Raw genomic sequence first — 24556 nt, 5'->3', positions numbered from 1 at the left:
TCACTAACAGGACCAAACTAATATATCTGAAAATGGACTTATTCCTCTTGGGTTGATCACCCAAAACGGACATGGCAGCATTCCCGTTTCCATTTGCCTTCCTTCATATGGCAGCAAGACAACTCTTCTTTCCATACATGCTCACTGACACAAGAGCAGACTGACCACTACCAGCAAACACATCAAAAGGCACATACATATAGACACCTCAGTAGTCACATAAACATAAAAGCAATGACATAGATTAGAAGCATGAAGATCAAAACCTGCTACATTTAGCATGATACCTCTCACATTTGCTTTTTCAGTGGAACAATCAAATTCAAGAGTCTCTGTAACTTAATATCCAAATCAAGGATGCTTCTTTGGCAGAGGAACAGAGGGATACCACAGAGGAGTGCAGCCATACAAAGCTGCTCTGACCAAAGAGCCTACTTGAAGACTGAGCTCAAGGCAGTCTAACATGAATAGCAGTGGTCTATGCTACATGAGTTTGAGTCCCCTTCAGAATATTGATGTAACCACTCACTTATCTATTAGTATCTGGACAGTCATCACCACAGACAGGTAGCAGAAAAACATATAGGCAAAAGAGAGATGCTAAACTTAACTATTGGGGAGACATAATATGCTTTGTGAAACAAAGAGTGTTTAAGACAGTAGTTTCAGAATCAATGGTCTCTGCTAGTTTTCTGATTAATTGACAGGGTCCACACTCACAGCACAGATGAAATTCTGGCCCTTTTTACCAAGATATCCTCTTAAACTAATAATTTGTTCCTCCACAAGGTGAGCAATCTCCATGAAAAATTCAGGTTAAGAAGACAGGACTGTTCTGACTGAAGAACTCCTTGTTGTCCCAAAGCAGTTGCTTTGCATTGTTAGCAGTTATGGATCTTGATCAGGACAGAGAATCTATATTGGGACCATTCCTGATCACTAAAAAGTTATGAAACTTGCACAAGCAGGGCGACCTGGCTATGTTCCAGCCAAATCAACTACTTTTGTCACCCTAATTCCCTCTGTAGCCTTAAATGAACTTGTATTTGTCTTAATTTCCTGTACTACATTGTTGGGTTGTCCTACTATGACCTCTTAAATAACTGCTCTGCTCCTGGTGTACATGAAATCATTATTTCACTCATCCCCAGTGTCAGCACTCTCACTGGAGCACATTCAGATTTAATGCATACATGCTTGTAAGGCTCTTTCAAATCCCTCAATGAATTAATAATAATGCTTGGTATTTATATGGGTCCTTTCATTCAAAATGCTTTATAATTTGACAAATGCTACTAAGCAATGTGAACCAAGTCACACAAAAAAATTAATAACCAAGCCAAATGCATGGAACTCTTCTTTCAAGCACTAGCCCAGACAGCTTGTATGGCAAAAACAGGACTAGTTGAATAGCCATGCTTGCCTGAGACAAAAGATTCTTTTTCCAAATGTTCATTGTTTATTGAAATAAGACAGAAGCAGGTAAAGTTACCCAGATGGCCCTTCTAAAAACTGCAAAAGATCTTCCCATCAACCATTCACACAGGCTTTCCCTCTCCTGATGGCTCAGAGGAGGCTATATAAAAACAAGTGAAAAAAGCCTCTATACCTCTCAGCTCCATTTTTCTCCTGCTGTTCTGTTCCAGAGCTCACTCTTAACCAGGTCAACTTGCTGCCAAGGCAACAGCCGGGTATGCCATTCACCAGCAGAGGAGTATCCCTTTTCCTTGTGTGTGTACAAGAAAATCAGGGTGAAAACAACTGCCTGTTTCCAAAGCAATCCCTGCTAATGTCCACAAGGTAGGACTCAGGGGTCTTGAGCCCTGTGGGGTCCAGCAGGATGGCAGAGCTTTGTCTGGGAGACCAGGGGCTAAGGCTCTTCTGCCAGGTTCTGTGCAGCTTGGGGAGCTCTGCTCGATAACTGAGACCAGGCTATCAATGTGGAAGTTCACACCATGTGAACTAGGGCATTGGCAGTTAACCACTGGGTTTTAAATTCCCCATGTTCTGAACAGCGATCTAGATTATTCAATCTAAGCGGATTTTAAAAATCTCAAGTATTTAAACTGTTAGAGCACATTGTACTACCAGTGCCAGGCATGAGTGGTTGGGTTTTTTGTGAGTTAAAATAGTAAAACCTGTCTTGAAATCATAGAATTAGTTATAAAGAATAATTTAAGATGTGGGGATCAGGTTTTCAAGCCCTTCAGTCACTTCCACACCTATGACAACCTAGCTGGTGAGCAAGTATCACACCCATGTTAACACTGTTCTTCACTTTGACCATCTAAAAGTATTTGAAAGAAAAAAAAAATTCCTGTTACTGCAAACCATATTGGGAGGATCTCAAGACAGTGCTTACCGCAGGTGGGCACACAGCTTCAAACTGTGCAGACTTTGCATTTTTTCAAGATCATCCCCCCTTACTGTCCCAGAAAACCTTCCTTGAAATGTAGGACTCTCCAGTAAATCTGAATCTCTTCATCATCATAATGAGGAAAAAAACCCTTACAAATCACAGTTCCTATAAAACCTATGACAAAAATCCCTGAAGCTGCAATCACTAGACATAAACAAAGCACCTCCTTCAGTTCTGCATCACTACCCACCTGAGGGTGAGAAGGATGCAGCACAGACAGGAGCCCGTGATGCTGTGACTGCTGGGGTGTCCTGTGGTGACTGAGGAGAAGGGGAGGAAGGTCTCTGAGCAAGTCATTACAGACCAGCTGGGAACCTGAGGCCCAGGACACTTCCCAGGAGAAGTGTTAAGCATAAGCACTATGTGTCTGAGTCCACCTGCAGCAGGAGAGCCTGCTGGAGCTACCCCATGGTTCCTGCTGAGGCTCTCCCCTTCCCACATGACATTTGGAGTTAGGAATTGCAAGCCTGTTAGCTTTTTGACCCTTTAAGTAAAGTTACAACAGCACTGTAGAAGTAGTTACAGAATAACCTGATCAGTGAACCAAGCTACTCCTTAATCTCAGCAAAGAGAGCATCGCTTTGACTAAAAGGCTGGATAAATGGCAGCCAGGCCCCTGAAGCAGATGAAAATTTAATTCTCTGCCACGACCCACAAAATTCAGTAAAGAGATAGTCAAAATATCTGGCAAGTCTGTTCTCCAATAAGGAAGTCTGGTAGGTAGGCTTGTCTTATGTGTGGGTAGTCAGGAAGTTTCTCAAAGCAGAAATTAATAAAGAACAAGGACACAGATCTCATAATGCAGCAAACTTACAAATATTGCATATGAATACTGGTTGTCTTTAGCAGACCTGTTCCACATCTATATGTGCCTTTTTTTTTCCTTTTTTTTTAAATGTGCTTTTTTCTAAATGGACTTTACAACCACTTTCAATGTTTTTCAAGGGAAGGAATCACTAAGGTCCATCTCAGAAATTAATTTGAAGAGATGAAGAAGCTGGTTAGAATTGCACAATTCCTTAAAATATGAAGGGTGGAAAAAATGTCTCATGCAGTATATGGCAAGAGTGAAAATGTAATTACAGTGAAAGCAGGGATGAAAATTATGCCACTCTCAAGTAGCTGTCATCTGGATGTTTTTACATCCAAAACCAACAAACAAGAATATACACACAGAAGTTACATAATACAGAATGGAGGAAAAGTGCGTTTAGAACAGATCTGTCATTGGGTATAGTAAACCGCAGTCAGCTGTACAATTTCGACTTCATTAGTAAAACTGTTCTCACTTTCCTATATAATAATTGAATATCTGGACAACCTTGGACTGAACTGTGATAACATAAGCCATATTTTGAAAAAAAAAAAGGAGCCCCCCCCCCCCACCCAGCAACCTACAAATTTGGACTTCATACAAATTAAGTGAAAAAGCTTTAATTCTAATTGAAAAACAGCACCATTTAGGGTTAAGAAAAATCACAAAAAATTCACACCATGATAAAAACAAGCAAAAAACCAAAACTCCAATAAAATCCTCAGATCTTTACCAGTTCTCTCCTCTAGAATGCAAACAAACTCACCCGAGGGCACTTGAAAGACATTAGTAGAAGATGTCTCTAAAACCACAGATGCCATGTAAGTTTCTGACATCCAGATCTCAAAATATTTGGCTTTGCTCTTCAGTATCCCCAGAATGTTTTGACTGGATATGAAGTGTTATTCTAACACTATGGCAATACATGTATCCCTGTCCGGCCTTTTAACATTATAGCATAATTAGCACTCCTCCATGCTTTTCTGTTGCCATCCAAGTTACGATCCTGCTGTTCTTACCCAAAACATCCATATTTGCTCTGCTGTTGTCTCAGTCACTTCAGATATCCAGAATCTTGCTGGTACAGTGTTTTCCACTAGAGTCCAAATACTTGGTGGTTTTGTAGTAAGCAAGGCTCATTCTTATATGCCACTTTACACCATGACAGGCACATCTCTGCATCTCAACTGATAAAGCAGAGAGCAAAGATGTACTGCAATCAAGAAAGAAATCCTCACTGCAAACAACAGATATATTGGATAGCTTGGCATTTGCAGATTTTTTGCTTTTGTGTCATAACTCATTGCAAAGTAGAAGTCACCTTTGCCTCACCTTCTCAGCTAACAGCTCTCGGATCTTGCTTGCCTGCAAGCGGAATTTGAAGAGCTGGGACTCCAACACAAGGCATCGCTTTTGCCAGTCCATACAGCTGCCATTCTCCACTGTGAGTTCTGCCATTGTGATGTTAATCATCCATTTAGGATGTCGTCTGAGGTGCTCTAAAAATCCTACAGAATCAAAGGGGAAAAAAAAGTATGTATTTTAGAAGGGCAAACTAACCACCTCTGTGCCTAGTTTTCCTTGGTCCCTCTTTCAGAACTGGTAACAAAGGCCATTTCTTCTCCAAGCAGAAGATGAAGTGGTACTACCCTGAGCCACTGATATTGCCCTCTGCCAGAGGTCACTCTTAATGGATAAACATTTACCTTTAGAATGAGTAAATAATTTACTAATGCATTATACTGTATATTCCAGAAACAACCTTACTGCCACCCTTACAGTCTTGCTCAGCCTCTACCCAGAGATTAGGAATACTTTCTACTCCTGCCTCCTTTGTTCCAGTATGGCTGTAAACCCTCAAGTCACTAAAACCTCCTGCCTCAGGTATCACACACACATTTTCAGCATGGGTCACCAGGGCCTTATCTCAAACAGACTGTGTTAAGATGATGTGATGTATTAAGCAACTGTTCCCAATCCCTAACTACTTGACACAGTCAGTTGACAGTAAGAGTGGAGGTGCCCCAGTATCTAAACAATTGTTCTGTTAAAACAAAGAGAATCCATACAGGAATAAGTTAGGGCTAAAGACAAAAAATGCTGTTCTATTGAAATCCTTGTAGACATCAAGAAATATAGACAGGCCCAGAAAGTGAAGAAAGCCGTAGTTTTTGAAGACCTTTTACTACTCAGTAACAGTTTAGACATTTCAGATACTTACAGTAAAAGACCCAAAAACCTAGGCAATAGATGTTCTTAACCAAATTCAGGTATTCATGAACAAAAAGGTCAACTCAGTGCGTGCCGTCCAGCAGCCAGCTATATTATCAAACAATAATAAATGTTTACAATGCTAGAACAGCTGTTAGCTCAGCTTCATCAGAACAATTAAATCCTTACTTGTTAAAGAACTTCTCACCAGCTCACAGGCAAACTCACAAGTCCCAAACAGTGACAGATGAAAGAACAGTCTGGGATTTACAAGAAAGCAACAGTCACTCAGCCTCATTGCCCTTACATCTGCCTTTCTCTGCAGACAGGAAAAGTTTAAGATGTCCCTCCAGTTGTATCCACTTGTCAGAATATCTGGTTCATGTTCTGCATGTAAGACTTGAGATTCAAATTACTGTGAGTATACATAATAGGGTGAGTACACGTGACACAACAAACCCCTCTATCCAGCTATACGTCTGATGTTCTGAGTTAAGGAAGATGCATTTTCTACCCTTTGGCTATAAACATTACCTGTGAGTTATTTTATGTTCAGGTTGCTTTGTTAAATAATAAAAAGTTTCCCAGACAGCAGATTGCTTACTTTTCCAATGACTTGTGAAATACTATTCCAGAAGGTAGGTTTCAGTAAAACAAGACAAAGGTATGTTCATGTGCACTACTGCAGCACTGAAAACACTCCACAATAGGAAAGAAGACCACTTTCCTACAAGTAGCACATTTACTGCTTTAGAGAAATAGAGGCCATCCTTTTCCACAGCCCATCCAGCACACTGCTCTGATCTCTAGCCTTAACTCCTTGCCAGGCATTTAACCAGATTACCTTTGGTACACTTTTAGCGTTTCCCTGCAAGGTAGGAAACGCTAAAAGTGTATCAGTCCTTCCCAAGCTGAAAGAGTGCACTAAGTCATGGAAGGATCCTACAAACTGTTAACTTTGTTTACAGCTAACACTGTTTTGGACACAAATAATAATTCAGCTCTCAAATGAAATTATTTTCTCTTTCACACAAGTGTATTTTTCATATTTTTATGTAGCTTTCATACAAGCTTTTAGTCTTTACTCATAAAGTTTAAATCCAAAGAGGACATACAAATGAATGGGATGGACTCTAATGACACAAAGCAAAATTAAACTGATGTACCAAACAATTTACACCAAAGCAAAAGTTATGTTCCACATAGACCATAACTTCTAGTTGAACTAAAATACCCCTGTTCTGAATAGGGGGTCTAGGATGGAATAGGTGTCCTGAATCATTGCATTTTATTCTTTATCACTATAGGCAACTGCATTTTATAATCCCTTTCATAAATGAACGTTGCCCTTCCCTAGAACCATGCTGGCAGTTCTCCCACTATTCTTATTATACTAGAATCTCATGTCTCTAATGAGCTGCCTCTTAATTACCAGCATAAACATAATCATAACCAGCTGTTATGATCATGTATCTGTTAATTCTTGTAGATTATTACCCTTCAGTCTAGCTAGGGTTCTTTTCCTCCCTCATATTTACCCCTTGATATATTTATAGATATCAAAAACTTTTCTTTAAGAACCTCAATTTGCAAGGCTAGAGACAAGGGGCTCCTCATCAGAAAAGTTCTCTGCTCTCCTTCTGCACCTGTTCCAGCTTCAGTGCACATCATATAAAAGAGCTGGTTCTTCTCACTCCCTTTCATAGCCATGGGTGACCACAACTGCATCTGAAAGGCAGCATGCACCCACAACAAAGCCTAGTGTAAAGGCATTTAGCTCTTTCCCCTCTTGTAAGGAATGCCTCATCTGATTGCATTTGCCTTTTTTTTTACAACCATATTGCACTGGTGGTTGACATTCACAGACAAGCTGACACAACTGGAATAAAGGAATCTCAGCTGACTTTTCCTTTGTATATGGCAGATGTGGGAGAGCAGGAGGGTAATTACAAATGGATTGGAACAGTTTATTAAAGCACAGGTCTGTGCCAGATCTCTGAAAGTTCAAATTCTCTGTACTACAGGCCATTGCAGTACCACACAGTAAGACAAGAGGCAAAGGGCAGAAACTGATGCACAGGAACTTTCATTTGAACATAAGAAATAATTTCTATTGTGCAGGTGACTGAGCACTGGAACAGATTGCCCAGAGAGGTTATGGAAACTCCTCACTGGAGATATTCAAGAACCATCTGGATGCAATCCTGTGCAATGTGCTCTTGGATGGCCCTGTATGAATATGGACATTGGACCAGATGACCTACTGTGGTCCCTCCCAACCTGAACCATTCTGTGACTGCAAAATTCAACATGCCCATGGTAACCCTGCGAGTGATTAATACAACTATAGGTTATATTTTCAAATACAGGCAGTATTTTTAACATTTAAAAGGCACAGTTTGTTTTTGGGTATCTGGAATAAGTCTTACTGTTTATGCAACTGAGTCTTTTCCTCTTCTACTAATTGTAAGAGTGCTCTTCCAGATATTGTGCCCACTTTGTTACTTCTTCTAATGTGCAATTTTGTTTTGTGTCATTAAATGAATCCCCTGCGTCAGTAGCCAATCCTACGAGTAAAATACCTACCATCTAACCGCCCCTCCTCAGCACTGCGTTGTCACATTCTCTCTTGTCATTTGTCTCTCTCACCATTCTTCTATTAATCTCCATCTCCTCCACTTAAGCTAATAACTTCCCCGTGTGTCATCATACCAAATGAGTTCTGAAGACTAGAGATTAGAATTATAGTTTTTCCCCCTAGCAAAAACCTTACACTTTTTCAGAGAAAGATACTGTATCACAATGTCTAATATTACCTCTTGAGTACAACTTTATTTACAAAACTTATTCTGCATTTTCATTCACCATTAAAATACATTGTTCCTTTTCCCCTGTTCTTCTGAACATAAGCAGTTCATCTGTACTCTGTGAATAACAACATCAAATTCATTTTGACAGACTGACTTTAAATCACTTCCATCAGATCTGCCATTTCAGATGTCCTTTTTAGTAAGTCTTAACAATCTTTTTCTCAGCACATTTTTGATTCCCCTTCCTCTCCCAGATATTGGTCCTCTTCATAGCAGATAAATTTATAAGGATATAAATATATAAAACTGTCTTTTTTTAACCCTTATGCATAAGAAAAAGGTGGGAACCTGATATTTGCAGAGGCAGCACTCTTATTTTAGGGATTTAGAACATAGGAGACAGCCACTCTATTTGAACAGGCAGAGATTTTCAAAACTTCATTCATAAATGCATACAGCCACTTCTTAAAGAGCAGCTTGATTTTCAGTGTTAAGTATTCAACAACTGTCAGTGACAATAATGGCAGATAAAAAGTCCTTAAAACTCTGTGGGAGAAAAAATGACTCAACCATCTGCTAAATGCAGTCAAAATTAGAAGTCTCATGCATACATCTGTAAGTTTTGACCAACATCAGAGACAGTTCTGACCCTAAATACCATATCCAAAATAAATATGATCATATTTGCTTGGAATGTCCACATCCAGTTGTAATTCTGATGAAGCTGAAATTTAAATCAAGATGTCACATGTTTGGGGTTTTTTCTTTGTGTTTTCAGACTACAATCAGCTGATGTTGCAGATGTAGGTGGATCCAGAACTAGAAATCAAAATACTTAGGAGACTTGAGCACTTCCACCTGAAAAGCCGAAACAATCAATCAATGTGAAGATTTTCGGGTGCAGATACAAATGCAAGTAAAGTATTTGCAGTTTTGTTCATGCAGTGAAAACAATAAAGACAAGTGAAGCACTATTTCCATATTCCAGATGTGTCTGCTCAGCTCAGCAATAGATTTACGCAGGCTGTCATAGAGGATTCACAGCACAGGGGGACTGCAATTCTTAGCACCAGCCCATAAAAAGCACCAGTGTCTGAACACCAGAGCTGAATATTGGTCTACCTTGAACACCAGAGCTGAATATTTCAGCTACCATCTTACTACAGAAGGAATCACTAGACAAGTGATAAATGAAAGGGAAGAGAATCTTCTTGTGTCACTGAATTGGCATCAAGGGGGTCAGCAGTACAGGCAATGGACAAAACTCAGCGGGGAAACCCTCTGCTATTAATCAACACCCTGTCCCAGCCACCTCACTTTCTACTTCATACTCGCCTCACCCCTCAGCTTTTTAGCACTGAGGCCATTGGAATTGCTCAGCCACGCAGTCATTTCCCGCTCAGGAGTGCGGCCTGAGATGCGCAGAGCTTGGGCAGAGAGGGAGAAAATAACACAAAAAACTGCGGAAAGGGCAAGGAAAAGGCTTGTCGCGAGCCTGGAGTGGGAGGGAGCGGGGAATAATTTCCCCTCCATATCCGCGCAGGTGGCTTAGCTAGTAAAAGTGCCTGGAGGCAGGAAGATGGGCTCTCAGTTGTGCTCTTCTACCTGCAGAGGTCTTGCCCTGCACACCGAGGCATAAGGAAGGCAGAAGAGACCGCTGAGCTTACAGACATTTACTTCTCGGACCGCATCTCCCCCTTCGTGTGGCCATTCCTCCCCCCACTTCTTCCATGACTCTTCAGGGCCAAAGTCTCAGAACGAAAGCAAACCTCAGTTAACTGAGATGCCACAACACCAGCCCCAGAATGCTCCCGCCAGTCCCCTTACGGTCACCTTCGAAGAAAGCCAAGCCGGGGGAGTAAGGCTGTGCCAGCCAGCCCCGCGCAGACCGGCCCTCCAGAGCCCCCGGCCGCCCTCTCGCCCGCCGGGGGCCGGGGGCGCGTCCCCGCCCGCGCTCACCTTGGCCGGCGCGGAGGTCTCTGCCCGGCGGGGCAGGACGGGCGCAGCCGGCGGCGTCCCGGGGCTCCCGACCCGCGGCGCGGCGGGGCCGGCCCTGGCCGCGGGCGGCTGCGCGGTGCCGGGCGGCAGGCAGGTGCCCGGCACGGCTCCTGTCCCATTCAGTACTTTACCATTCCCTCCCCGGTTTCCTTCGGGCGGGAGAGCCCGGCTCAAATATCAGACACGGCCCTCCCGAGGAGCGCAGGAACTGACATCAGCCGCCCCGGGCTTTTAACCCCTTCCCGGGCTCAGCGGCGAGGCAGGTGGGGCGGGCAGCGCAGGGTGCCTGGGCGGCCCGGGGCACAACAGCGGCAGCGGCGCTTTGTCCCGGGCGGGGACATCTCACTCTCCGCCCACCTTGCACCCTCAGGGACTACCACCGAGTTTCCCGAGGTCTCCCTCGCAGTCATCTCCCAGACCTCGGAGCTGATGCTACCCAGACCACCCCCAGACCACCAGGGCAGCGGCGTTTTCTGCGGTGCAGCCGGGCTAGGAGCTGGTACCTACAGAAGCACACTGCCCTTGTTGCCACTGGAGCCTTGAAGGGCTGGTGGTCCATCTGAAGCTCTAGATGGACCTAGCACCCTTCACTCGTTGTAGGCAACCCTAGGTCATGAGGCTGGTGCCATGACAGAGATGAAAAACAAACTAGTATAATGGTCTCCTGACACGTACTGTGGCCATTTCTCGCGTAAAATGGCTTAAACAAACAGGTCCGGGGCCTCAAGCATTTCTGATGATAGCTGCCAGCACACAAAATATATTATTCAGACATCAGGCCATCACTTACTGAGCTACTTTACATCAAGCAATGCCTTATATGAATATATGGTGACATGCAGGAGTATATTGCCTGTGTTATACCAAGAACTAGTGATATCTTACTGCCTCAAGAGGCTGGGCACTGGCAGTGAGTGGGTGCACACACCATGTGCTACTGGCTGCTGCCCTCTGCCCTGGCCACTCCCTGACACCCCAGGCTGGCCAAGCTTATGCTCTATGCTCTTGCCCTTTGTGTTGAGCAGACCAGACCATGCAAATGGCAGTAAAAAGGGACTGGAGACAGATGGGCATGGTAGGACAAAATGTCGCTAGAGACATGGGCCTCAGACCAGTGTGTTTTAAGGCAAAAGGCCCTTTGTTCTGCTCTTCAGGTTTAGCAACTACTTGTTACTTATTCCATTATCAGGCTCATTACTTCCATTTGAGACACTTTTAAAATGTCTATATGAGGCTCCCCTCAGTGGAGATAACAACAATCATTCTGATTTGTATCTTTCCAGTCATTTTCCATGGACCTTCCACATGGACCCTTCGCTACCATGACAGTTGGTCTCATCTTGTGAAAATGAGTCTGGCTTGTTGGTGAAGGGCTGCACCAGAATGATGATATCTTGAGTGGTTATGAGAGATCCTTGAATGCTCTGAAACTGTACTTTGTCACCTGTTGAGACTACTTGCACAAAACAGGGCAGTCTGAAATAAACAGGCTTCAACAATCTATGAAGGAAGCACATAGAAGAACTGAACAAAATTATCTCCTAGGACACTAAGCAACACTATTCACTAGACATAGTTAAAAAAGATCTTAAGAGTTGTTATCTGGCTCACAGATACTGCCTAGTTCAAGATCTGCTGTTTATTAAACATTCATTGTAAACATTTTCCTCACATTGATAGTGTGCTTTCACTGAAGTCTCGGCAGAGAAACATTGGGTACCAAATCACTTACTATGCAAAAATGAAAAGATTGATGTGATTAAGTGGTTAAAATATAAAAATATAACTAAAAACATAAGGTCAAGATTTGGACACTGGAGTGAATAAAGTCAGATTCTGAAATCTACACCTCATTATCCAAATAAGTAGTCAGATTTCCAAAGACTCTGAGGACACTGCAGTTCCCTAAAGACAGTTTCGCTTTAGATTTCTCATCTGTTTCCAGTTCCATGGGAATCTGGTTGAATGAAGCTGCCTGTTCCTAGCTAAGAGACAAAGCATGCATTACAGAGCTGGTTCAGGCAGAGAGCAGGAATGCACTACACAGGGATAGCTGGAGAGGCAAGTCGAGATAGGCAAAGAACTGAAAAGAAACAGGCATCCGGTGAGGAGCTCTCCCATTTGGACAGGTGAGGAGGGACAGGCAGGAATACAGGCAGAGACCAAGCTGACTATTGGGACAGTATCATCCAAAGAGATTTCTCCAGCAATTCCCGGTAGAAAGGGCTCCAGTTGCCTACAGTCTGCATGTTGTGTGTGAGTCTGTATTAATTATTATGCCCAGTGATCAAGGAATTGTAATAAATAATCAGAAACAGCACAATTTGTGCCTTCCTATAGTTATTTCAGAGGGCAAAATGTAGCTTCATGCTTTACAGAGTCCACTCCTGAACTGAGGCTGGCCAAAGACGAAGTGAGATGGGATGCTCCCATCCTATTCTTGCTCCTTTCAACTACAGCATGCAAGCAGAATATTTCTTAATCAGAATTTTATAAGCTATTTTTATTCTTCCCTTAAAGGCACTGGTCAAGTTCTCTCATTTGCATCAGCAAAGCCAACCGGATCATATCACTCAATGAAATGTCAATATCTGGCCTTGTGTTTTTCCCAGGCAATGAAGCTTGACTGCCAGGACATTCCTCAGCCACTGAGCTTTGTATAACAAAGTACCTCCCTAAGAACTGCCTGTGCACACCTTGCTTTAACCCCTGGAGGCCCAGAACCACATCAGCACTCACATAACAATGTTCTGCCATGCATTTAATGAAATTATTCTTCAAAGATATGCCTCCTTATATCTTCTGTCACTTCTGTTATTTAACAAAATTATTATTAAAAAAAGTAAATAATGGTTTCCATTAAATGATGAAAATAGAAAAACAGTTTGTCTTCAGAAGGAGAAGGTTGTAAGAACAACCAGTATCTCATTGTTCCCAAATTATTTCCCTTGGCAGTTGTCTTTAATATGGCTGCTCAAGCACTGTATGTCAGGTCTTTGCAATCTGCAGACAAATCATTCAGCAAAAAGTAAAATTTACTGTAAACAGCAAGTACCTTATTGACAAAACAAACTCTCTGGCCGACCTAGCTTGGCACCGTCAGACTACACTGTTAGACTATCCTTATCACAACACAAGCACAGACTGCTTTGTTCAGAGCACCATATCCAAGATACCTAAATAGAAGGACAAAGAGATAAATGAGAGCGAGGGGTCAGAAGATGAGAGCAGAATGAACTCTTTCTTAGTAAGCAAAGTTGTCATAGTTCTGCAGGTGGGAGAGAGCGCTGTGTTCCAGACACGGTGCCGCTGAAAACTTACCAAATGGACAAGGACACCAGCCAGACCAAAAGTTCATGTGTCAGAGCCCCATTGAAGGCTCAATCCTGTGTGGGAAAAAAATTGCACAAAAAACCCCCAGTACCTTGAAACACCAGTTTGAGGTATTTGTTGCTCTCCACAAGCAGCTTAGGCTTCATATTGTAGTTCTCTAAATTCCACCTGTGTTAGAAGCTTAAAAACGTTGAAAATGGCCTTTGTGCTTAGTTCTCTTTCTCCTGGGTTTGCAGAGTGCTGACAGACACAATGCAGAGTTGCAACCCCCTGCCTTTCTTCTCTTCTAATCAGCAATGACAAGTTCATGCAGCATTAAAATAAGAGACTGGCAGCTGTGGATCACCTTGCTGCATAAACCAGTTGCTCGTGGGAGGACCCAGTGGGAGGGCCAGGAAACCATTGCCCTCCAGTACTCTGTCAGCTGGTTTTGATTGTGCTATGGTCATCCCGTCACACTTCACACACAGACACTTGTGTGTATTACTCAAGCCAGAACTTGAGCAAGAACATATGTTTTACATATACTGTCTTGACTGGCACAGAGCAAAACAATGGAGAATTCCCATTTTCCTTAGGGAGTCATCCCAGGGGCAACCCAAGTGTTATTCTCAGTATTAACATTTCTTGCCTTGTTTCATCTCTGGGTTTTTCTGGTTTCAGCTTCTAAGTACCAGATTTCACTATGTCTTTTTCCAATAGATTAAGAGGTCATTAACTACCATTAAAGTAGCCTGTGATAAAAAACTTAAAACTTTCTTCTCTATAAAAATACACACAGATGTAACATCCCTCACAGTAATTAATATTTTTAAATGCTTGTATTCCCATAGGTTTATCTAGATCATAGATTAGACAACTGGATCTCAAAAAGCCAGTTTGGGATTGTTATCAGCATGCTCATGTGTGCCTGTTCAACTCCTATTTCAGAACAGGGAAGAAAGGAGGATGGCATGTGGGAGTCTTCAAGCTGCAGAGAAGAAAAACAGTCCTTACAAGTGTATTTGTTTTGTGTGGTCTTCTTGTGTCTGGATTGGCTGGTATGCAGCCCCAAAGGTTCCCACATACCACAGCACACTTTGAATCTGAGTCCACAGGCTACAGCAGTAACTGCTGTGCAAGTGGTGCTGCACATGATGCAGGTCACAGGTAAACTGTGTCAATCCAGATGCTGCATAGAAAGAGGGTGGTGGAGCTATGACAAGGTGCTGGAAGGAATCAGGAAGAACCCTGGAGAGTTGGACCTGCTGCTCCGGCAGCCCCAGTGCTGCAAAAGAGGGCCACATCTGCTGCTGCAAGGGACAGTCCATACCCCTCAGACCTTCCTTGAATGGCAGGAACAGGTCTTTCTTCCCAGGGGGAAGGAAGCTCAGGCAAAGTAGGCAACAATCTACAGTAATTTTCCTTCCCGAGGTACCCTGTGAAATGTCAGGAAAATGCCTATTTACAGAGCTGTCTCTGGAAGCACAATGCAAAAAGCTGCACTGGAGAAAGAGATCTAAACAACATGGGGAGCAGGGCACCAATTCATTTATAGATTACTGGTTTGAATTCAAGCCAAGTAAAAGAAATAACCACTGGTCAGCTGCCCTCTGACAACCAGCAGCAGCAGTGGCAGCTGTATGGACAAACTGGTCATCACAGCCCCATTTTTAAACATCATCTGTCTGAGGGGCATGTTTATTAGGGGAGTGCTGAGGAGGCAATAGTGTGTGCTGCAGGTAGGCTGGAGGAGCTCCATGGAACACAGACCCCTATTACTGCAGTTGTTCCTTACAGTTCTGCACCCAGCCATCACTAAAAATAGCTTCTCAGCATAAAAACTCAGACCACAAGAGATCATGGGGAGAGAACTCATGTCTGATCCTCACTAGACTTATGAGGAGAGTTGCTGGATTGGAGAAATTTGGGTAGGCTAGGAGAAGGTGTTGTCCTTGTCCATAGCAGAGCTGGGGGAAAATACTATTTCCAGACTTGTTACATCAATTCTTCTAGTAAAGACCAAAGTAGGTCCCAGCTTGCCCTCTGTTTGGGTCCTGATCTAAGAACTTTGGAATGGGCACCTGGGGCAGCTGTGTGGTAAGAGGCCGGGGAAGCTGCACAAGACAGTCTCTGATGGAGAATCCCTGCCCTTCCACAACCAGTGGAGGTCTGTACTGGCTGGTGGGGGAGAGAAGACACTAGTAAGAGATGGGGCTAGTCTGTGGGAAGTGTTTTGGCTGCCTTCCCAGTATTGCACTGAAGTTATGGCTACAGCTGCCAGATGTCAGCATAGGGTGTGGAGAAGAACATGATTCCCTGCCATAGGACTCCTACTTGCAGAGCTTTTGTTGCTGAAACCAGCGTGCAGGCTGTCCTCCATAAGAGTGTAGGAGGGGTTAGCTGGAGAGGTTTTTGGCTCTGTTTCTGGTCTCACACCAGAGCCAGGCACACAGTTCCCAGACGTTTGTGAGCTTTGCTCTGGGATCTTTCAGACTTGTCAAGGCATTGTGTAAAGGGAGGAATTATTTCACTTCCACACGGAGGGTGGAAATGTTGAGAGCTCCTGCAGAGATCCCTCTGCCTGCTTCTCTCAGGAGGGGTCATCCCTGGGTGAACATTGTTGGAGAGAGCTCCATCTCTACACAGAGGAGATCCCCAGACAGCACACTCTCAGAACAGCGGTTGTTGAGCTTCCCTGGCATGATTGTTTCTGGCAGTTTCCACGGTAATCCACAAAACCAGCACAGATCTCTTTGGAAAGGCAAATAATAGAACATGGTAGTGCATCTGCCTGAGGGGAGGGTAACAACTCCACTTTTATATTGTCAGCTGAGTTCTAGGGTCAATCCTGGGGCTTGCCCCACTCCCTTCCTGAGCTGGTAAGGAAAGCATTTCTGTACCCTTCCCCAAAGGACTCAAAGCAGTAGCTCCCATTTATAGATGTTACAAGCTGCCACAAGAAGGTTCAAATGGTATTGAAAATTGGTTTTTGTGGGCAACACTGGCAAGTGATGTCAGCAGGCAGCCCAAACAAGCAGTGTCTGATAGTACTTTGACTGCTTGGGATTAGTGGGAAGCACTGATGAGGAGCTCAGGATGTATCACAGCATGGTCCAGCACGCAAGCACATACAAACGTATGACATAACTGTAAATTTCAGGAGAAAACCTGCACCCTGCCCTCCTCCTATGTCTGAAAGCACATAGACAAAATCTCAAGCTTTTATCCTTGGTCATAGATGAAAACTATTCATGGGCAAGGAACAAACTCAGTCTTACCACCACAGTACCTTGCCACCAAGACTTCACCCTCTGCTCTCAAGGTCTGATCCTGCCCTCTTCTTCATTACAGAAGCAGCGTTACTGAGCTCACTCTTCCCCACGCAGTTTGGAGGTGCCTGCCTGATACCCACCTACTCCTTTGCATGCAGCAACAATTGCCAAACAGCACAGCTGCCAGGATGAAATGGCATGGAGGGAATGGGTTGAAGGGTATTTTTCTGATCGGCATAATTTTTGTGATTCAGCTTAAGGTTCCAGAAAATTCTGGAGGGGAGGGGTAAAAATTATAAAGGATAATATGGCTTTCAAACACAGCCAACATGCACCTTAAAAAGGAAACCTAATTTTGTGTGCGTCTACCTCTGGGCAAAATGTTCTTGGCTTGGTTTCAAAGGTGCTGGGAAATTCAAGGGTTGGGTTTCTCTGAAAACCAGCCCTAGGGTTGGTTGCACCACCCTGCAACAGGGTGACCTGGAAAAGGTGCCAGTTTTGAAAATGTTATCTTAATTTGATTTTTTTTTTCATTTTGTAATTTCCTATCAATGCGCTCTCCCTGGGAGGCTCAAAGATTGATCTAGAACTTGTCTTTCATTCTGTGCACTGCCTGAAGCAGGAATCCTTGTAAGAGAAATGGCACCTTGGCTGTGGGTTTAGATGGTGCTTGGCTTTCATTGTGCTGACTGCTGCAATGTGAGAGACTCCCATCCATTTCCTCATGCTGTGCTCCCTTCCCCAGAGTCCTGTGGGTCCACAGGGGAGCTTCTGAAGCCAAGGTCACTGCCCAGCCTCTCCCTCTGTCCGTGATTGCCTCCCCTGCTCTGGGGCAGCCCTGTAACCACAGTCTCAGTGTAGAGGTGTAACCTCAGTCCTGGTATAGAGGTCTTCTGTGTCTCCTCGCACTCTCAGAAGCCCATGCCAGGATGCAGCATTAGACACACAGCCAATTAAAACAATTCCAGCAGCTACAACACAAAACTGAGTTAGGGCCTTCTGCAAAGGATGTCATGAGTAATTTTTACTTATTTGTTTAATTAGTGTTAATTGCACACAGTAGGAGGTCAGAACTCTGGCTACAAATGCTCAGTTGGCTGTGAAGTGTGAGTTCTAGAAACTCTAGTGAAGAGTTTCATTCTAGAAACTCTAGTCAAGGGGCAGGAGAAAGAGGGGGATTTGCATTTTGTGTCACAGAGTCAGTTTCATTCACAGCAGATGAATGAAATTCTAGGAATTTTTTTATGGAGCAGAAGGAGAAAGAGGAAAAGAAGTATAGGAAGTTCATCCAGAGAGCCACCAAGAGGATTAATGGGCACCATAGACCTTGGCACATCTTCATGGCTGTACAGGAGGCAGGTTTAGGTGCTCCACCCCGGTCCCACATACGAGGGTTTGCTTTGGGTATCTAAATTGGGGGAGACTGGGAGTGTTCAACTTTTTCCTTTTGGGGTTCTCTTTCAGTCAGAAGTGTCTTTCCATTTGTATCTGCTATAAAACACCCCGCTGGTAAGCTCTGTGTTTGCGTTTCTATGCAATGCCGCGCCCAGCGTGCCCGCACGCTGCCGCTGTGCTCCGGCGCCGCCTGGTGGCGGAAGGCGGCGCGGCGGGCGGCGCTCCGCACGGCGGGATCTACTCCAGGGTTTGGGCTACAGAAGGGACCCTCCGAAACCGAGTGTCCTGACAGTGGGCGACCCCTTTGGCTGGTTTCTGCCTTACCGGGGAAACAAACTTCCCAGCGGGAAAGTCAGGCATCGCCCTCTCACAGACATAAACGCAATCTCTGCTAATTAAACTCATAGAGGTCTTTCTTCATCTTGAATAAGTAGAAACCTTGGATCAGGCAAACACCCAGGCCGTTTCTAGGAACCATAACGGGGGTCTGTGGAGAAAGAGAGTATGAACGGCCATAATTTGTTAAGGGTTCCTGTTGGAGGGGTTCTAAGACTTAGCCCAAACCATGTGTCTGAGACACTGGATGAACATGCCAACATATAATCCTGACTCAGTGGGCACTTGGGTAATTATTCCTAAAAAGCACATAAGCATTGGATTGTTTTGCCAGATAAACATATGGTACTGTGTAAGGGAGAAGGGAAAAGTGTTCCTAAGTCAATGATTGCAAACATTAGCTATGTTCAGTTCAGCCATTAATTCAAAGAACTATTTTCTCTTTTCTCTATTTTCCCAAATCTGCAAAGCCCTTAAGACTTTTTTCCCTAATATTCATTAAAGTTGGACCCACTTCCACTCTTACAACAGGTCAAAATTCAAGCCCGATGTTTCTGCAGAAACCACTTGCCTCCTCTCAGCCTTGATTTTTTCCTCATAAGAACAAATTGACGAGTCATTATTATTTATATTTGCCCAAAGATTATTTTGCTTCTCTGAAAACATCACAGAAATCAAAAGCCATATATTAAACCTTTCATAAATAAAGAATTGTAACAAAATATTTTTGTGCTGGATCAAAATTACAATGTCATTCTTCTAATGAGCCAAAGTAATGCCACCATTACCGCAGGGAGGGGCTGCTTTTGCTTTCATATCTAGGAGAGCTTCAGAGCCTGAACTGCTAGCTTTACATTCCATCTGCAAAGAAGTGTGTGGCCATGCAGAAATGCAGGGTACTGACTCCAGATTTCTACAATCTTGTCTGAAATCAGTGTCCACAGTGCCCTATCTGAGCTTAGATTTATGTTTAAGGTAAGCCTGCTGCAATAAAACGTATTCTGTGAATTGTAGCCATGTAGGCATAAAAGAAGAGAGGATTCAGGACATCTTCCACCAATCTGCCTATGCAGGTTCAGGCTACATAAGCCTGCCTGCAAGAGGCTATGCTCACATGGATTTGTGACTGGGTCATCTTACCACCTCTGTGGAACAGACAGCACGTTTTGGATAGCAGCAGTTGTGTCACTCCTGAAAGCTCACATTTGGTTATCCCAGAGACCAAAATCTCGGGGAAGTGTCCTGAATTTCCAGTAGCTGCTTACACCATTATAACAAAATCAATCACAGATGGTGCTTTTGGTGCTGGCAGGTTGGAAAAAAAAAATCTCTTGGCTTATATCCTGAGCACATTTGATCTGGACTGACTGGATGGGATCGTGACAGCCCATCATCTTGCCATTAGAACAGAAACACTCGTGACTGCAACAAACATTTGGGCAAGGATGAACACTTTAAATAGCAAACTTCAGCCTTAAATAGTTACACTTTGCTTTTGCTGTTTGGCTCTGCATACCAAAGACTTAGCTCTCAGCAACATGAAATCCCATCCTAATTAGCTACTGTTTAACAATACCAAGCTCCTTCTGTTCTGGAGCTACAGAGAGGGGAGCATTTCATATCAAGCCCAATGCAGTTCAAGACTCTGTCCGTGGATTTTTGTTTTCCTTCTTCTTCTTTTTTTTTTTCCCCCAGTGGCAAGTAGCCCTCCTATATGTTAAACCTGAGCCACTCTGTATGAGTACAAGTGACACTCAAGAAATTAAACCAAACATAGAGAATCACTTGCACAAAGCATCAAGACTCATGTACCTCACTAGAATTATAAAAATACCAAATGACACATGCAGCTCTGCCCACCATAAATGCCATTGACTAATGATGATCTTTCAAACATGTGGGTTTGCACTTGGTCCCTTTTTATGCCAGTACAAATACTTTCCTCACCTTACAGCATAGTCCCTGGTCTTTTCTGGAGCAGTCTCAGGACACATAGAATGACAAGGAAAAATTGGGTTTTTTACGACCTTTTAAGAAAGCTTGTTACAATCTGTTTCACTTACTATCCTTGAAACTTTGACCTAATTTCCATCTCACAAACTTACTCCCAATGACAACATTATTCACAACAATGAAGATTGTATGATGACCCAAAATAGGTCTATTTGCTTTGAATTCTAATATTTTGTGGTTATATAGAGTTCTGTAATTTTCTGTACATTGTGAAGTTGCACAACCCATGCGTTCACATTCTTTAAAAGAAGTCTTTTTGTCTTTTGAAGTGAACAAAAGAACCCCTTCTTGAAATGGCTTTGGAGCCTATTTTAAAGGAAAAACTCCACTGTCATGACACATTCCAACAACTGCAGTTGACTAAAAAGCAACCTGGGATAAAACCTTTCCTCAAAAAGCTTTGTTGAGATAAACCTAAGGCCACAAGCCTGAGTCACTGTAAATTGGATCCTTGATCCTGTAGTATAATATCCAGCAAAGCTTCGTTTTCCAGCTCCCAGTGCCCCTAAAGCCCTGGAGTCACGGACTGAAATTTGTTGAGGTAATTCCAGCATGTTTTGGTTTCTCAAAATCAGTGGGTGCCCCTATGAAGCATACATCACTACATCCCTTGACCTCCCGCTCCATGGAGAAGCAGACAGCTCTGCAGAACTATTCTGTTTTCCTCAGATGACAGAGCTGAAAGACCATGTGCTTATCCAGCTATGGACTCTGAATAAGGGCTAGAGGGTAGAGGTTGCTTCCAGATAAGATTGTTGGAAATTTTTAAGTTCATGGAGAAATCTGTATTGGTTCCTGCCAGTGACAGAGTTTGTATCTGTTACTCAGACTGGTAACATGTACTTTTTAAAATTATTACCTTTGGATACCCAGATATCAGCACAGACAAGCACCACAGAGAACTTCTCAGACACTTAAAAAAAAATTCTGCAGATAATTTTCTCTCCTTCTGTCATCCAGCAGGTGGGAGGAGAGCAACACAAATAGTGAACTATAGGGTTAATGGTTGTAGTGTTCCCTGGGAATGCCCGTTTGCTTGTGCACAATTCAGAGTGTATCCAGTTGCTCTAATTTTCATACGACTATCTACCAGCCTCAGGGAACATGGCAGCACCATTTTTAACTCTCTCTCGGAAAGAGAGGAGTTGGATGTCACAGTGTTTGATATTCATGGGTCATGACAAAGGGACACAGGAAACCCAGCAGTGCCTGCTGCACCTTGGGGTTGCCAGCGGGGGTTACAGGCCTGCTGTCAGCAGGTGGGGGCAGCCTGGACATTGACTTGTCTACCTGTATCTTTTTACTCATTGTGTGCACATCAGTTTTAGTTGTTTCTAAGGTTGTCTAAACAAACCTTCTTGGGAATTCCAGAAAACAGGGTTCTGCTATGCCAAAAATGCCCTAAAAATAATAAGCACAAGATAATTAGCACAAGTCTAGTGAGGTTGCTCTTTCAGAAAGTGTTAATTTGACTGTTGAGATGTCCACCTGGTAATGAGCTTTGCTCTTTGTTTCTTATCCTGATCATGGAGCAAGGGCAATGAGAATACAGGAACTGTAAAAATTTGGCTAAGGGTGTAGAGACCTGGTGAAGTGTTAGGGAAAAGCAAGGAATACCACAGTCTGACAATCGAAGTGGGGTTCGGGATTTCCTAGTTTATCAAGTTTTACTCATGGCACAGTGATGTTTGCAAATAAGTAACAGCTAAATGTTCACAGAATTATGAGCACATAAATATAAAATAGTCAGTACAATACAGTTAGTAGTGTTGGCTCATGCATGGGATTATGCTAGAGAAACAGCTTATTTGGGGAAGATGTACTATTTCTTTGTCCTCTGGTCTTATTACGGGAGTTGAGAAGAACATCAATTGATGGTGAAGTCTGTACTTCTGAGATGGGCTAATAAAGAACCCCTAATTGCTTGTAAGGACAGACATCCCTTAAGAAAAAAGCCTACTGAAAATGTAGCTGACTCCAAATGGATTTTATAAACTGATATCATCTTTGGCTGTGTTAAAGTAAAATAGAATATTTCCCCTTAATAGCATGCCCAACATTACAACAAAATTTAAAATGGCTTTGAACCAAAAAGCAACTATGGATTTTTTTTTTTTCTGAAGAAGTGAAATTCAGTCCTGACACTTTTACTCTCAAATTCCCCTTCTATTAGCTTGTATTTTCACTTTGGAATGATATAAAAGAGGTCATTTAGTTCCCATTTGCAAAGACAACTACGAAAAAAAACTTTTGAAAGCATTTGGTGGCATAGGTCTGATAGAGGTCAAATTATGAAAGTGAGATTTGCTTATGAATCAGAGCATACCCTCTGATTTGGGCTTCCTTCTGACTCTCATTTGACCAGTTTAGGGTCTGTCTCATATAGTTTGTCAGGATGCTATGAAACAGAATATATCTAGTTTGACCATCAGTCTATGATTATTTTGCCTAACTTCAGCTACCCAGGAGTCAAGGGATGAGCCTGAACTACTCATCTGGCTCCATCTATCATCAGTGAGGACAGGGAAACTTGATTAGTCTCCTTAGGATGGAGTGCATCATCATGCAGAAGTGTCCAGTTCTCAGAACTGAATAAGCAGCGAATTGCAGCCGTACTGTTAAGACCTGGATCTGTCCATAGGTAAAGAGTCACAGCTAAATGTGTAGATAACTTTTACAGCTGATTTTTTACAGAGGTTCAGCAGGACCTCTGCTCACATTCAGCTCACTTGATCTGGTTCTGTGCTTATATTTCTGAGGTTGATTTCTAATGACCAGCATCAGTTTTACTAATTATAACTGAGAACTTTGCAGGATGACTGGGATTATTTGGTATCAGGAACAAAATTTCTGGTCTCTTCTGGAATAGAAAATTCTATAGATCTCTGGACTGAATATTTTTAAGCAGGCATTCATAGCCAGTGTAAAATATTCAATAATTGTAAGTTACATTATAACAGAAAATCTAAATTCTTTTGGACATATAATGAACTAAACATTCTACAGGATTATGTATTTACTTAATCTCATAAAATTCTTTATGAAAAAATCTTCTTAATAACCTTCCAAAATGAAGATTTACTCTTTAGACAATATTATGACAATCCCTATGCAATTAATGTTGGGGCAATACCTATTGATGGGGAACTTTGCTGTGTAAGATACAGATGAATATTTAATGATGTAGTTATTTATTTAGCATATCTGTTGAGAGACAGTCTTTTTCATCTGACTCTTATTAGTCATCAAAAAGATTTGGGACCATTTAGGTCCCACCCTGCCTAACTCACTGACATTTGTTGGGCTCATGTGTTTACTGTGGGACAGCTACCAGGACAGAGACATGATCTGAAAAAAGAGGAAGGAAGGAGTTACTTTTTAAAATAGTGCACTAACCTCCCTGTGCATCACTTTAATGTGTTCTTCATCATATGCATGTATATGGCAGGTGAAATACACAATGAGATTGGGAGGCTGCTTGTTCAGGCTTCTGGATAGTCTTCAGTCCTCTGAGATTAACTTCAAACTTCTTTAGGCCTAAGGCTATCTGGTTAAATGGGAAAAATATTCCTGTGTAATGCATTCTGAAAGTGACATACCAAAAATAAGGTAACAGTGAAATATCAGCCACTGTATTCAGTGGAGACTGCAAGAGAACTCTTTTGCTAGTGAAACTGTTGTATAACACATACATTGATTGTTAAGAATAATACTAATTGATGTTAATTCTAAAGAAAGTCATTCCTGTGTTCATTGCTATGAAAAAATTGAACCAGTATTCTGAAAATGGTTGCAATAATTTATACAGTAAAATTACTTGGTTTAGTTTGTTTCCAATTAAAAAAATAAAAACCTAGTATGTTTTAGATACAACCTCCCAGAATTTTAGGATTATTAGTAACTCAGACCCACAGGTGCTTTAATGCATAATGGCTTAATGCACTAAATAATAACAAAACAAAAGATACCAGTG

General features: G+C 42.7%; 1 protein-coding gene across 2 annotated transcripts in view; it reads right to left on the bottom strand.

Moving 5' to 3' along the window:
* PLEKHH1 (pleckstrin homology, MyTH4 and FERM domain containing H1) overlaps positions 1 to 13916 on the bottom strand; it is a 53826-nt gene extending 39910 nt beyond the window's left edge. Inside the window, exons 1-2 of one of the 2 annotated variants that reach the window (XM_059849724.1) lie at positions 13677 to 13916; positions 4566 to 4741 (exon numbers count right to left, since the gene is read on the bottom strand). In XM_059849724.1, the coding sequence (XP_059705707.1) occupies positions 4566 to 4741; positions 13677 to 13731 (231 nt within the window). In that variant the 5' untranslated portion in view covers positions 13732 to 13916. Of the gene's footprint in view, positions 1 to 4565; positions 4742 to 10213; positions 10329 to 13676 lie in introns of those variants that run through there. The other variant, XM_059849725.1, reaches the window with a different exon arrangement.
* Between the last annotated feature and the right edge of the window lie 10640 nt (positions 13917 to 24556).

Source organism: Haemorhous mexicanus, chromosome 6 (assembly GCF_027477595.1).
Source record: "Haemorhous mexicanus isolate bHaeMex1 chromosome 6, bHaeMex1.pri, whole genome shotgun sequence".
Lineage (NCBI taxonomy): Eukaryota > Metazoa > Chordata > Aves > Passeriformes > Fringillidae > Haemorhous > Haemorhous mexicanus.
The sequence above is the reverse complement of the archived record's forward strand: the minus strand, read 5'-3'. Positions and strand labels throughout refer to the sequence as shown.